Source organism: Amblyomma maculatum, chromosome 6 (genome assembly GCF_055883805.1).
Source record: "Amblyomma maculatum isolate TAMU_Amacu chromosome 6, ASM5588380v1, whole genome shotgun sequence".
NCBI lineage: Eukaryota > Metazoa > Arthropoda > Arachnida > Ixodida > Ixodidae > Amblyomma > Amblyomma maculatum.
This window is the reverse complement of record NC_139349.1, coordinates 83,723,962-83,735,497: the sequence shown is the minus strand read 5'-3', so window position 1 is coordinate 83,735,497 and position 11,536 is coordinate 83,723,962. Positions and strand designations below refer to the sequence as shown.

At 40.7% G+C, this 11,536-nt stretch overlaps 1 protein-coding gene across 1 annotated transcript; it reads left to right on the top strand.

Moving 5' to 3' along the window:
- LOC146186153 (prenylated Rab acceptor protein 1) lies at positions 1–11,536 on the top strand. The gene is made up of 7 exons (XM_084607057.1): positions 1–74; positions 460–603; positions 4,338–4,550; positions 6,585–6,682; positions 7,310–7,411; positions 9,698–9,824; positions 11,288–11,536. The coding sequence occupies exons 2-6, from the start codon at positions 518–520 to the stop codon at positions 9,793–9,795; spliced, it is 597 nt and encodes a 198-aa protein (XP_084463183.1). The 5' UTR covers positions 1–74; positions 460–517; the 3' UTR covers positions 9,796–9,824; positions 11,288–11,536.

Genomic DNA, 11,536 nt, shown 5'->3' with positions numbered 1-11,536 from the left:
GCAAGGCATACCGCGCGCTGCTGCGCGCTTAGCGCTTTGCCAAGGCTTTGCTGCGTGGGCGTTTGTGCGCAACGGTGTGTATGCGGTTTAAGCGCTTTTGACTGAAATTTCCGCAGTTTATAGAACTTCTCTTTACATCATTTTTACCTTTCACGTGACGCAGCTGTAGGCTGTGAAACTGTCGGTACATACTGTGTGAAGGTTTCTCCTTCCATCGCCGCTGACCAGTACAGTACCTACTCTCCCACTTTCGATAAAAGAAGTCAATTTTACGCAGCGTAGCACTCAACAGCTGCACACACAGGAACTTTTTTTGGCTGAAATGCATCATTTGTGTCTTTCTTTCGTGGACAGCTTTGCGTCAGCGGCGTGTGAACAGGACCTCTTTCGTGAAATGAAACCAACGCAACCGCTGATTTTTTTGTTTTTCTGATTTCCTTTGTACTGCCTCCACCCTAGGCGCAGCCGTTAGAAAAACAAGGTACTTCCGTGGGAAGTTCGCGAAAGAGCGAACAGCATGGATGCCAAAGGAGATTCGATCAATTTGGATTTATCTAAACTTACTGGAGAGATTGTTGCTGCGGTGGACGAAGAACAGACAAGGTAAGCAGTAGTCTTTCGGCGTTAAATAGCCATGCTTCGGCCTTTTCACACTCCTAATTTTCTCTTGATATTCTTGAGCAATCCAGTGTTTTTAAGAAGTATGACAAAACATTTTCGGTAGAGTACGTTGACGCTACATCTATTCACGTCAAAAATGGCTGTGCCACGTCGTCATGACCTTACGACAAAACAGCAAAGCCATTAAATGAATCAAAGACCTCGAGGTGTCTGCTCATAGCTCTCTTGGCTGCCTTAGCTTGAGCCAAATCTCATATGCAAGTCAGCAGGATTCCTTGCTGTTGAGCCGTACTGTTTTATTCTTCATCCTTCGTGACTTACCTGGTCTTATGCCATAATTTCGTTTTCTGAGAACACACACAATTTAATTGTATATTAGCTTCAAAAACCAACTAAGGCATGGAGTTGTACTATATGTAAATTTATGTGAGCTTGCGTAAGAAGCCTCATTGCGCGCATTTAAGGTGACATCTGAGGCATTACAGTAACTTCAAATTTAACTCAAGGAAAAGGATGGTTTATCATCCAGAGTCCTCCAGCTATAGCCATATATGTTTGTTTTGGGCAAGGAAAGTGCTGTATGTAGATATAGGTTTTATTTTTATCAACTAGACCTACCTGCATAAGGTTTGACGTGCAGGAAGGGATGAGTCTTCAAAGACTCTCGAAACAGCCCACAGGAAGAGGAACTACACCAGCAACTGCTCGACTAAACTTTCATTTGGAGAGCACATATGTATTAGTCCATCTCATAAATTTCGCAACAAAAAGCAGGCAAAACATGAATAAGTACATTAATAAAATTGCAGCTGATTTAGCTAAGTTGGGTAAATGCAAAGTATATGTGAAAGCATGTCACATTTAATTTTGCTTCCAGTTTGAGGTCAGAGTTCTAAGGTCAGGCTTCAGGCAAGATCAGTGAAATTGGTGACTGGGGACGTTAGTGGTGACGCACTATAAAATATTGGGACCGCTTAACACACCTTAAGAGGGTAATGCAATACGCTATGTTTCGATACATTGCGCAGTGCTCAGGAACATGCAATGCACAGCATGAAAAAGGAAGTTAAGCACGTGTGGTGAGGGGCTTTGGCGATAGCTTTAAGGTTCTATACTTGCCTCCCCACGTGAAATTCCTTTGTTTGAATCTGCTCTGATGCACATTTTGTGTGAAGGTTAATGGTTAAGGCTTCCAATATACCTCGTGGCTTTCTGATTACCCTGTGAAATAGTGTTTCTGCACTAAAAGCTGCTGGTACGAACTGCGTACAGTTATCAAGGAAGCAACGCATCCAAGTTAAAATAAATACATGGACTAAATTTCTTCCTGCCTTGAGATGCCAGCTGCTTGTCACACAGTGTGATCGATAGTGGATTTCAACATGCATTGCTCTTCTTTGATATTAAAGTAGCCTCGATTCTTTCACCTGAGAGTTTGTCCCAATCTCTTACTAAGATGGCTGTTCTTCAAAAACAGAACTAGCTACATTTATGTTAGTGAAATGTGCAATTTTGATGGCCCTCGTGCCAATAGCAGTGCCTACTTTCTTTGACATGCACGGTCATACATTATCCAGTCTGTCCTATGTAGGCCTTCCCGCAAGATGTTTCACATTCATATACTATGCATTTTTTACATGAAGCTAATTTGGGCATGTGGCACATGTAGCATTATTCCTGGTTGGGCCACCTCAGATTCTTTGCCTCTTTGCTAACTAAGGCAATGTGCTTGAGAACTTGTTTGTGATGGAAAAAAACAACTTGGACATTTTGACACCGAACCACATTGTTTTGGCCTTGCGAAAGCCAATGTTTGTATTGCACAACCACTGCTTTTTTTTTTTTTTTTATCAACCTTGTCATCCCTCGCTAGGTTCCCTTTACGCAGTGCCTTTTTACATAAAGAGTGGAGTACATGGATAGCCCAGAAATGTTTAATCTCCTGATTTTTTTTTGTGGAAGCTTTTGCCTATCCAATGTCTTCAATATGACGGGAACTTAATGGAAACAAGAAAACGCTATTCTCTACAACCTGTAAGTGGCCCTAGGTTAAGTGAGATAATGCATAAACTAGATTTAGGGTGGTAAATCGTAATCAGCATCATGAGTGTTTTCAAAACAAACACATCCAGAAACGGTAAATCATCATCAACAGAGAAAGAGGTGCCGTAGTGGAGGGCTGCGGAGTAATTTTGACCACCTGGGGATCTTTAACATGCACTGTGTGATGTCTGCATATGTTAAAAGGTCCCCAGGTGGTTGAAATTACTTTGTAGCATTCCACTACAGCTCCTGTTGCCACTTCCGCCCTTCCCTTAAGGCATGGTTCAGGTGTCCACAGAAACAAGTGAGACAGATACTATGCCTTTCCCTTCCTGTGAATCAATTATTATTATTATTATTATTATTATTATTATTATTATTATTATTATTATTATTATTATTATTATTATTAATATTATTATTATTAATCGAGCTTTGGACGAAACAGCCATCTTAGCAAATCAACGAGACCTAGTGTGGTGATCTGCTGCAGATCATAAAGAACCTTGCCAAGCTCGCCAACTGATGAAATGGAAAAGCACTTGTTGAAAATAATTCCTTTTTATGTCACATTCTGTTTTTATTCCATTTTTTTCCTGCACACATGCTATTTTTCCATTTCTCAACAAGCATGTCTGAAGAAGTTTCTTCTGTTAGAGCCATTATTGGCTAATTTGCTACATTGAAGCCAGATATAGCTAAGTGCATCAACCTCAAGGCTTTGGGACAATGTTTCATTTACTTTTTGCACGAGCTGAACTTTCAAGCAGTAGAAGGTGCATATAAAAATAGCAGTAATTGCTGAACGCATGCAAACTCAAATTGATAATTAACATTCTAGCTTGACATATTCTCATGTATTTTGCCATGAGCGACATTGTCGAGTGTGCATTAACCTTAATCGGATGACCTTAGTTAACAAAAGGCACTCTTTCCATTGCATATATTTGGCCTGCACCTCTGCTGTTTTTACATTTAATCTGCATTGTTGTTATCACAATAGCTTTAAAGACACCATTCTCCAGAAAATCTGCCATCGGCATTTGTCGGCGTTATGAGCGAACGACCACGGACGTACGTCATCTGGCAGCGATGGGTCGTTGAGTTGTGTGATGTCACAAGAACACATGCACATGACATGGCTCAATTAGCGGGAGATGTCAACTTGAGTAGCTTCTGTGAGATGGCAGAACGAGATAGAATTAAGCCCTCCGGGATTGTTGGATCCTGGCTAAGACATGCTATCCCTATGCAGGCACTTTTGTATGACCTTTTTAAAGCAGGTTTTCATATCTATATCGGGTGGCCTTTCTCATATGCATCACCTTACGGCTGTGTGCTGATGAGTATGTGCGAGATAAGAGGCACAATTAATGATTAGTGCTTAAGCAAATAGTGAGGTGCATGTCAGAGAAAGCCATTAATGTTGTCACATCACGCCTTTAAGTACAGAGCTTATCGTCAGAGAAAGACCTCTAGCAGATGACGGACAAGGTTGAGGAGGATACACACATCCTTGTCAATCGTCTGCTAGCGTTCTTTCTCTGACAATGATTAACCAACTCGCCCAGCAACATACCTTGCTAACAGAGCTTATGTATCCCATCAATTTCTTTTTCTTGATCATTTACCTTGCTTGCTGCGTGATGCATTTAAAGCAACTTTTTCCTCAGCAAACCTGGCCTGTTGCCAACAAGTCCTGCAGCAGCAAAGCAGTGGTTATCGCAGAAGAAGCAGACCATTCGGCCATGGAAGCAGTTTGTCAACTTTAACCGATTCAGCGTTCCAAAGAACATCAGTGATGCCTCCACCAGAGTCATCCGAAACGTGGAGCACTTTCAGAGCAACTACCTCTTTGTCTTCATTGGCCTGATCGTGTACTGCATGTAAGTGGACTGTAGTGGTTCATTATGAATAGCGCATTGCTCAGAGTGTTATGTTTCTTTTTTACCTCTTTTGCACTTTGTTCTTTGTTTAGCGAATCTGATGATTACACACTGCGAGAAGCAAAAAACAACTAAAGTGGCATAAGCTTAAAGCTATGACTGTTGATTGCGGTGTTTCTGCTAGGTAAAATTCACTCAACTCTACCAACCGCCACCTAGAAGCCTTCTGTTGATGATTGTTGACATGTGGGAAAATACTGTGATGAGGCTTAAAGAAGAAAAAAAAGCTCCTACCCATTGGCAGTTGAACAAAAAAAAAAAAATTGCAACCTTTCGTTTACTTGGATAGAAGGTAATTGCTGTTGGTTTTAATTGCAGATGGAAGTGTAGAAGCTGGAGGTCACACAGTATTAAAAATGTTATTAAATTACATTTCACTCTTTACCTGTTTTTGAATCTTGATTGGAAGGCACGCTCATACGTTGAGGAAAGAATTCTGCCTTGTACCTTGTTTTTTTATTATCATTTCTGTGTCCATTAGTGCTTTGAGATGGCATCATAGCTCATGTTTTATAAACCCCCTTCTGCCAACTGATTGCGGTGTCAGGCTGCATTTCTGCTCGTGTGGATTAATCAAAGTGCCTACAAACTTAATCTTTGCATGGTCACATTCAAAGCAATTCCATGTGGCCACGTGCTGTACTTTTAGCTGGGAACAGAAATAGGAGTTTGTGATGTTTCAGGCAAAACAACCACTCAAATCGACTTGAAAAAATAGTGTAAAAAATAGCTAATCACAACATTCGATGTAGTCTGGGTCTTGTTCATGATGCCCTGGCACGTTTGCTCAGTGGTTAGGGCACATGGTTGCTGATCCCAAAGACGAGGTTCAGTCCCAGCATCATTAGCTATTTTTTATTGAAGTTGAGAAGATTAGAACCCCAGGTGGTAGAAATTTTCAGATCCCTCCACAATGGCGTCTCTCGTAGCCGAGTCACTTTGTGATGGGAAACAGTAAACGAACTGAAATTGTCTCGTATGTACAGGGCGTTTCTTGTTTATCTGTCCGGGTTGTAAAAAATTATTTTATGCAGACTGCTGGACTATTTGGGCTCAAATGCTAACCGTAAGGTAACTTATGATGGTCTATGTTTCTTTATAAATAATTGAACATCTAAACTTGCCTCATTTTTCAGGAATCGGTAAAAAGCTGCAATCGGCTGTATCAGAACTTTTCATCAAAACAAACTAAGCAGAGACTGGACAAGTTGCGCCATCTGGCGAAGTGCAAGGCAATGAATATTTTGAATGGGGCTGAAATTGGCTCGTATCTACAGGGCGTTTCTTGTTTATCTGTCCGGGTTGTAAAACATTTTGTGCAGACTACTGGATTATTTGGGCTCAAAATGCCAACCGCAAGGTAACTTGTGGTGGTCTATGTTTCTTTTAAATAATTGAACATCTAAACTTGCCTCATTTCTCAGGAATCAGTAAAAAGCTGCAATCGGCTGTGTCAGAACTTTTCATCAAAACAAACGAAACAGAGATTGGACAATTTACGCCATCTGGCGAAGTGTAAGGCAACGAATATTTTGAATGGGGCGGGGCGGGCCTTTCAGTTCGCCAGATGGCGCAGCCTGTCAAATCGGCTGATCTGCTCGTGGTGATAAAAAGTTGCTTCACAGATGTTCCAGAAAATGCAGGCAAGCAAGTTCAGAAATTAAATTGCTTATCGCACCATGTAAACTATCAGAACTTCCATCACAGGCGGCATTTGAACCCGAATAGTCCATTAGTTAGCACAGGAGAATTTTTTCACGACTCGGACAGATAAATATGGAATGCCCTATAGTGTATGAGACGCGTGCTTGCAAAATGTATAGGTTTCATCTTTTAGTTTGCTTAGACGTTTTACGAGGAAAATGCTGAGGGTGGGCTGGTTATGCTCTCACATTTCAAGACTGCTGCATTTTAAATGTCTGCAACTGAAGGGAAACAAATGCCTTACAACTTTGCCGTCCTCTCTGCTTTCAGACTGACCTCACCTCTTTTGCTTATTGCCATTGTTGCTGGGATGGGAGGGGCGTACATCATTCGCCTGAAGAGCTTTGAAGGCAAACTCAAACTGTTCAGTGAGTGGTTTCTTGCATTTTGGTTTTGTTATCCCACGAAGTATAATTTTGCTGATGCAGTATCATTTTTGTAACACACAATCAATAGTTAAATCAGTCATGGTGGTTCGGTGGCAAAGCGAAATTGATGGATTTGAGACTGGCCACAATGGTTGCATTTGTTACAGGCAAAGTGCAAAAACGTTTTTCTAGTACTCAAGTATTGATGATGGTTAGAGAGTGCGCCTCCAGGTTGTCAAAATTGATTTATCTAAAGCCCTTAACTGTGGTCTGGCTCACATTCCACATTATTGCTTTTGTTTGTCAAAGTTCATTAGCTGTCAGCTGTAATCGCAAAAAAGCATTATTGAAAAACAGTGCTAGACGGACATGTACATTAACAGTAATGCAAACTGGGCGCTATACTTAGTCCTGTTTGCCTTCTTTGTGCGGTGTCTCTGTAGTGTTGTTGTTCTCATACAACTAGTTTTTATCAACTAGATCAACATCGAGCCTTGTTACGAAGACAGCACTGTGATTATCCTTTGTTGTTATTTTGTACAAACACAGATGTGTCCACACTGCATAACTTCCTTACAGTTCTGCGATTTGTGTAATTCCTGCTTTCCTTCTGATTATTTTTTTCAGATAAAGAACTTACGCTTGTGCAGCAGTACTGTATACTAGGTATGCTGTGTTTTCCAATATTTTACCTGGCTGGGGCTGGATCCGCCGTTTTCTGGGTGCTTGGTAAGAAATTTAAGAAAAACTTTGCTGAGAATTTGTTGCTGTTTGTCTGCTTCTTAAACCAGCTTTTTTAATCAATTGTATATGGACTTCATAAAGAAAGCTTATATTTCAGAACTGATGCATGTACATAGGCGACATTTTTCATGATAATAAAGCATGACTGGTGGAAGCATAATTTATGCTTTTGCAAGAAATTGCGAACGGTCGCAAAATATTTGAATTTTGAGACTCCAGTTCTAACACTTCTGTTGTTTCATATTGGTACGTATATATCAGTGTTTCATAAACTGTGAAATTACATTAGTTGCAATAGGTCTGTTACTTCCTTTATTATGAGCAATACAAGGTCACTGATTAAATTCTGGCCTCTATAGTTAATGAAATTTTATTTCTTTTCATTAGAAAAGTGGATGTTTGCAGAAACAAAAGCTGAATATTTTCAGGTGTTTTATATCACAAGCATGCGGGTAAAGACAGTATTCCTCTTGGAGCTTTTGAGAATGATATAAAAGACTGTGGTGATGATAAATTATGCATCCACTAGATTTTTTATTTTTGTTTCCTGCATTTTTTCTGCCAGCGCGTCTCTTACAGCCTGAGCTGCTTTGGGACGTTAAACTCCCCCAAACCAAATAAACCTTTTTCTGCCAGCAACTACTCATGTACAGTGGCTCTGTGGGATGTGATGTAATTAGGCTTCCAGTTTCTCATGAATCCACTGTGAAAAACATGAAGCCACTAAACTTTCTGCTTAACTATCTGTTGGCAACGGCATTCTCTTTTTTGATGGCATTGTTGCTATAAACATCAGTAGAAATGACAGTGTGATGGAAAAATGACTTTTTGCTTATTCGCACGAATACAAAGCGAGGGAGGCACTTGAGGACCTGGGAGGAATTTAAGAAAATATTGTGATTATTATGCAGTCTCTTTCTATTAGGGCTAACTAGGCTCGACTAGAAAATACAAATGGCATACTAAAATAAGGAACAGATAGGTTGATGCTATTTAAGACCAACATCTCAGGTGAACACATCGCTATTGAGTAAGGCCAGACTTTCAACACCTTTATGTTTGACATCCAGCCTCCCACACAGTAGAAGCCGTCATCACTGGTGTGCCACCGTTACTCAGTGCCCTCAGCCACCTGCCTCCGTGTTCGTTTGCTGTTCTTCGCTTTCCTTGCTCCGCTCAATTTTGTCAGTGACTTCATTCCCAGCAACCCATACCAATGTCCTTCTATGTCCGCAGCCACTTGGGAAAAAAAATGGAAAAGGAATTCACACTAATATTTCTAGGTAACAGCACAACGTTCTGAAGTATAATTTGATGTCTTCCATGGAGTTTTGCAGATTCTTTTTTCTCATTCTGTAGAATTAATTTCGAGATTTTTGATTGTAGAAAGTTATAAAGTTGAGGTCCTTAATTTCGAGATTTTTGATTGTAGAAAGTTATAAAGTTGAGGTCCTTAACCGTAACAGTAGCAGTATAATGCATTTCTATTTCAGTTACAACCTTACTGCCGCAATTTGTGCACAAGATAAAACAACGAAGGAAAAATGCAGCTTCTAGTTGTAGATTTTTGCAGATTTCTTTATGTTGACTGAGTTCCCTATAAGGCTCATCAACCAGTCTGTTGTGGCTTGATAGTTGTCTCTAGTGGTGCATCTCTGGTGCCAGAAGGGAAATAGTTTTCTCGTGTATGCATCAATTAGGAGATTAACTGCAATTGCAGAGAGAAAGAAGGGGAAACTGGCAGCAAAGCATTGCGACACATCTAGCGCAGAAGTAGAAATGCTGCCTGTATTACAGGCCTGGGTGCCCAAATGAGTTCAGCTGAGATGCAGTTATACAGTGACAAATGACAGGCATCTTATACTCGTGCAGGGGCTTTTTCTTTAATAGGAAACGAATCACACGACTAGACATAGACAATAACAAGTACGCAAACAAGCGAACAAGTAAGAAGACAATATAAAAAATGAGAAGTGAAACTCACATTACACGTACGCCATTTCTTCAAGGAAAAATGAAGGTAGAGTTTGGAAAATGTGGAAATACGAACAGGCGAACAAGTGAGGGATTGTGATGGAAGTGATGGAAGCGGCTGCAGCCAGGTGACTTGGACTATAGCTGTAGCTGTCATCATCAGTTTTAGTTAGTACAGCTCAATCTTTGCATGGCATCAGGCAACAATAAACTGCTTATTGGAGAAAATCTCATGCCTATTGCCTGCCCATGGCGACTCTGTAAACTGCCAGGCATGTTGTTTTCATTGAAATGCAGGGGCTTCCTTCTTCACGATAATGCTGCACGCAACAACGTATGCCATAGAGATGTCACCTCCCGAGGAAAGCTACGAACTGCAGCTGCAAACAGTCTGAGGGTTAAACCTCACAGCAAGTTAATGTAGGTCAGTTGAATTTTTTTTTTTCGTTCGCTTATGTATAGAATCATTAGCAGCTTCCTCACAGTTGCCTAGAATAACCTCTTCAGGCACTAGCTGCAGTAACACTTCATTAACTCACATTTCAAGGGACCGGAAGAAATGGTCGAATTATCTGATGGTAAAAGTAATGAATGGCCTCTAAAGAAACTGGCAAGCATGCTTTTCAATGTAGCAAATTATTTAAGAACTTGACAATGGAAGTCTGCTTTTCAGATGAAAACCGGAGCACCTTAATATAGCCAGGTGGGAGACATCCCATAGGGTTTAGGTATGGAAAACCAGTGGTCCTGGTTCGCCAAACCTTCTAAAGAAAATTGAGACAACATTCGGTAGTTTTTATCGGCTTCCTCTAAGTGGCATCACTGTTCATAAGCATCCAAAAAGTGGCTAATAAAGCTTGTTACTTTTCGAAGTGCAGCTTCCCAGCTTGTAATGATCGAAGAGCTGTGATGAAAATTGCATCAAAGAGGCAATCGTTTGCCGTTTTGCCAAATGCTTACCTATCTGCTCAATATCAAGTGTGTTGTAGTTAGAATTGTCCCAGGATAGCAATTGAGGGAATTGTGCAGGCCAATATGGCCTTCTGAGGAAAAAAAAAGTGAAAAGCGCTGTTGACTGATGGACGAATTATTACGGGCTGTTGAAGCTCAGAAAAGGGAAACTGAATCTATTCAGCTGCAATATTGTGTCTGGGCTGCTGTCTCCGACCGTCATCACGCATCTACTGAAGATGCATGAGCAATACTGCATCATGCAACTGTGGATGAGAACTGCATGGATGATTGCTTGCCGTGCTGATCATATCCGACATGTTGCCATAAGGAGCCCGTTCAAATAATCCACTGCATGACTGGCTGTATCTAATGAGCGTGTGTGACCATTGGTTGGGATCTCATCGGCAGTTTGAATTATATTTGGATTTAAAAACTAATTGGGATCAAATTCTTAACACATTTTCTAGTCTAGGAAATATTCTCGGATATGGGGAAGCATGCCAAGAATCCACTGCAAAGGTTTTCTGTCTTCTTAATTACGCAGTTTTTGCCACGTGCTTATAGTATATCTATCTACGTTGCAATTCAAGACTACCAACTGTCTGATTCACTTTAACACGCTCATGCTCTCCAAAAAACGCGCAAAAATTATGCTGTCTGGAGCGGCACTGGAGCTGTATCGCAACTGCTGTAAAACACTATGGTGTCCATATTAGAAACAATTTTTTGCATTCATAGTTAACTTGGCTAGACCTGATTAAGCATGCTAACATTGAAGCCGCATCCTGTAAACAATCTCCTGTGTGGCAATTAAGAAGTGAATTTCTCGCAGTGTGGAGAAAAACCGTGGTGCGTGTTTTTTTCTTCACTCCTGATTTCTGCTTGTGTCCCCTTTGATACTGAGCTGTTAACTTGTGTCATCACAAATTGCAGGTCTAAAGGACAAGGGTTGCCTGTTTCGACTATATCCACCAAATGAGAGCTGGCAGTGTCGACCTTCCCAAGCATGCGGCAATAGCTCCGAGAAGCAACAAATTCGTTTTCCTGGTCTGAACTTTCAATGAAAGCCTCAGTTTGCCACATTTGTTATGCTGTGCTTCCATTATGTTTTTGGCTCTTTTCCTTAGTAGGAATTAAAAAAAAAAGAGAAAAAAAAACATTATTCCAATAGCTAGTATATGA

Bases quoted from the DNA above. Each gene is read 5' to 3' on its own strand.
- LOC146186153 (XM_084607057.1), top strand. From the start codon at position 518: ATGGATGCCAAAGGAGATTCGATCAATTTGGATTTATCTAAACTTACT. The intron at 4,551-6,584 runs GTAAGTGGACTG...CTCTGCTTTCAG, and splicing joins GGCCTGATCGTGTACTGCAT to ACTGACCTCACCTCTTTTGC. The intron at 7,412-9,697 runs GTAAGAAATTTA...ATTGAAATGCAG, and splicing joins CGCCGTTTTCTGGGTGCTTG to GGGCTTCCTTCTTCACGATA.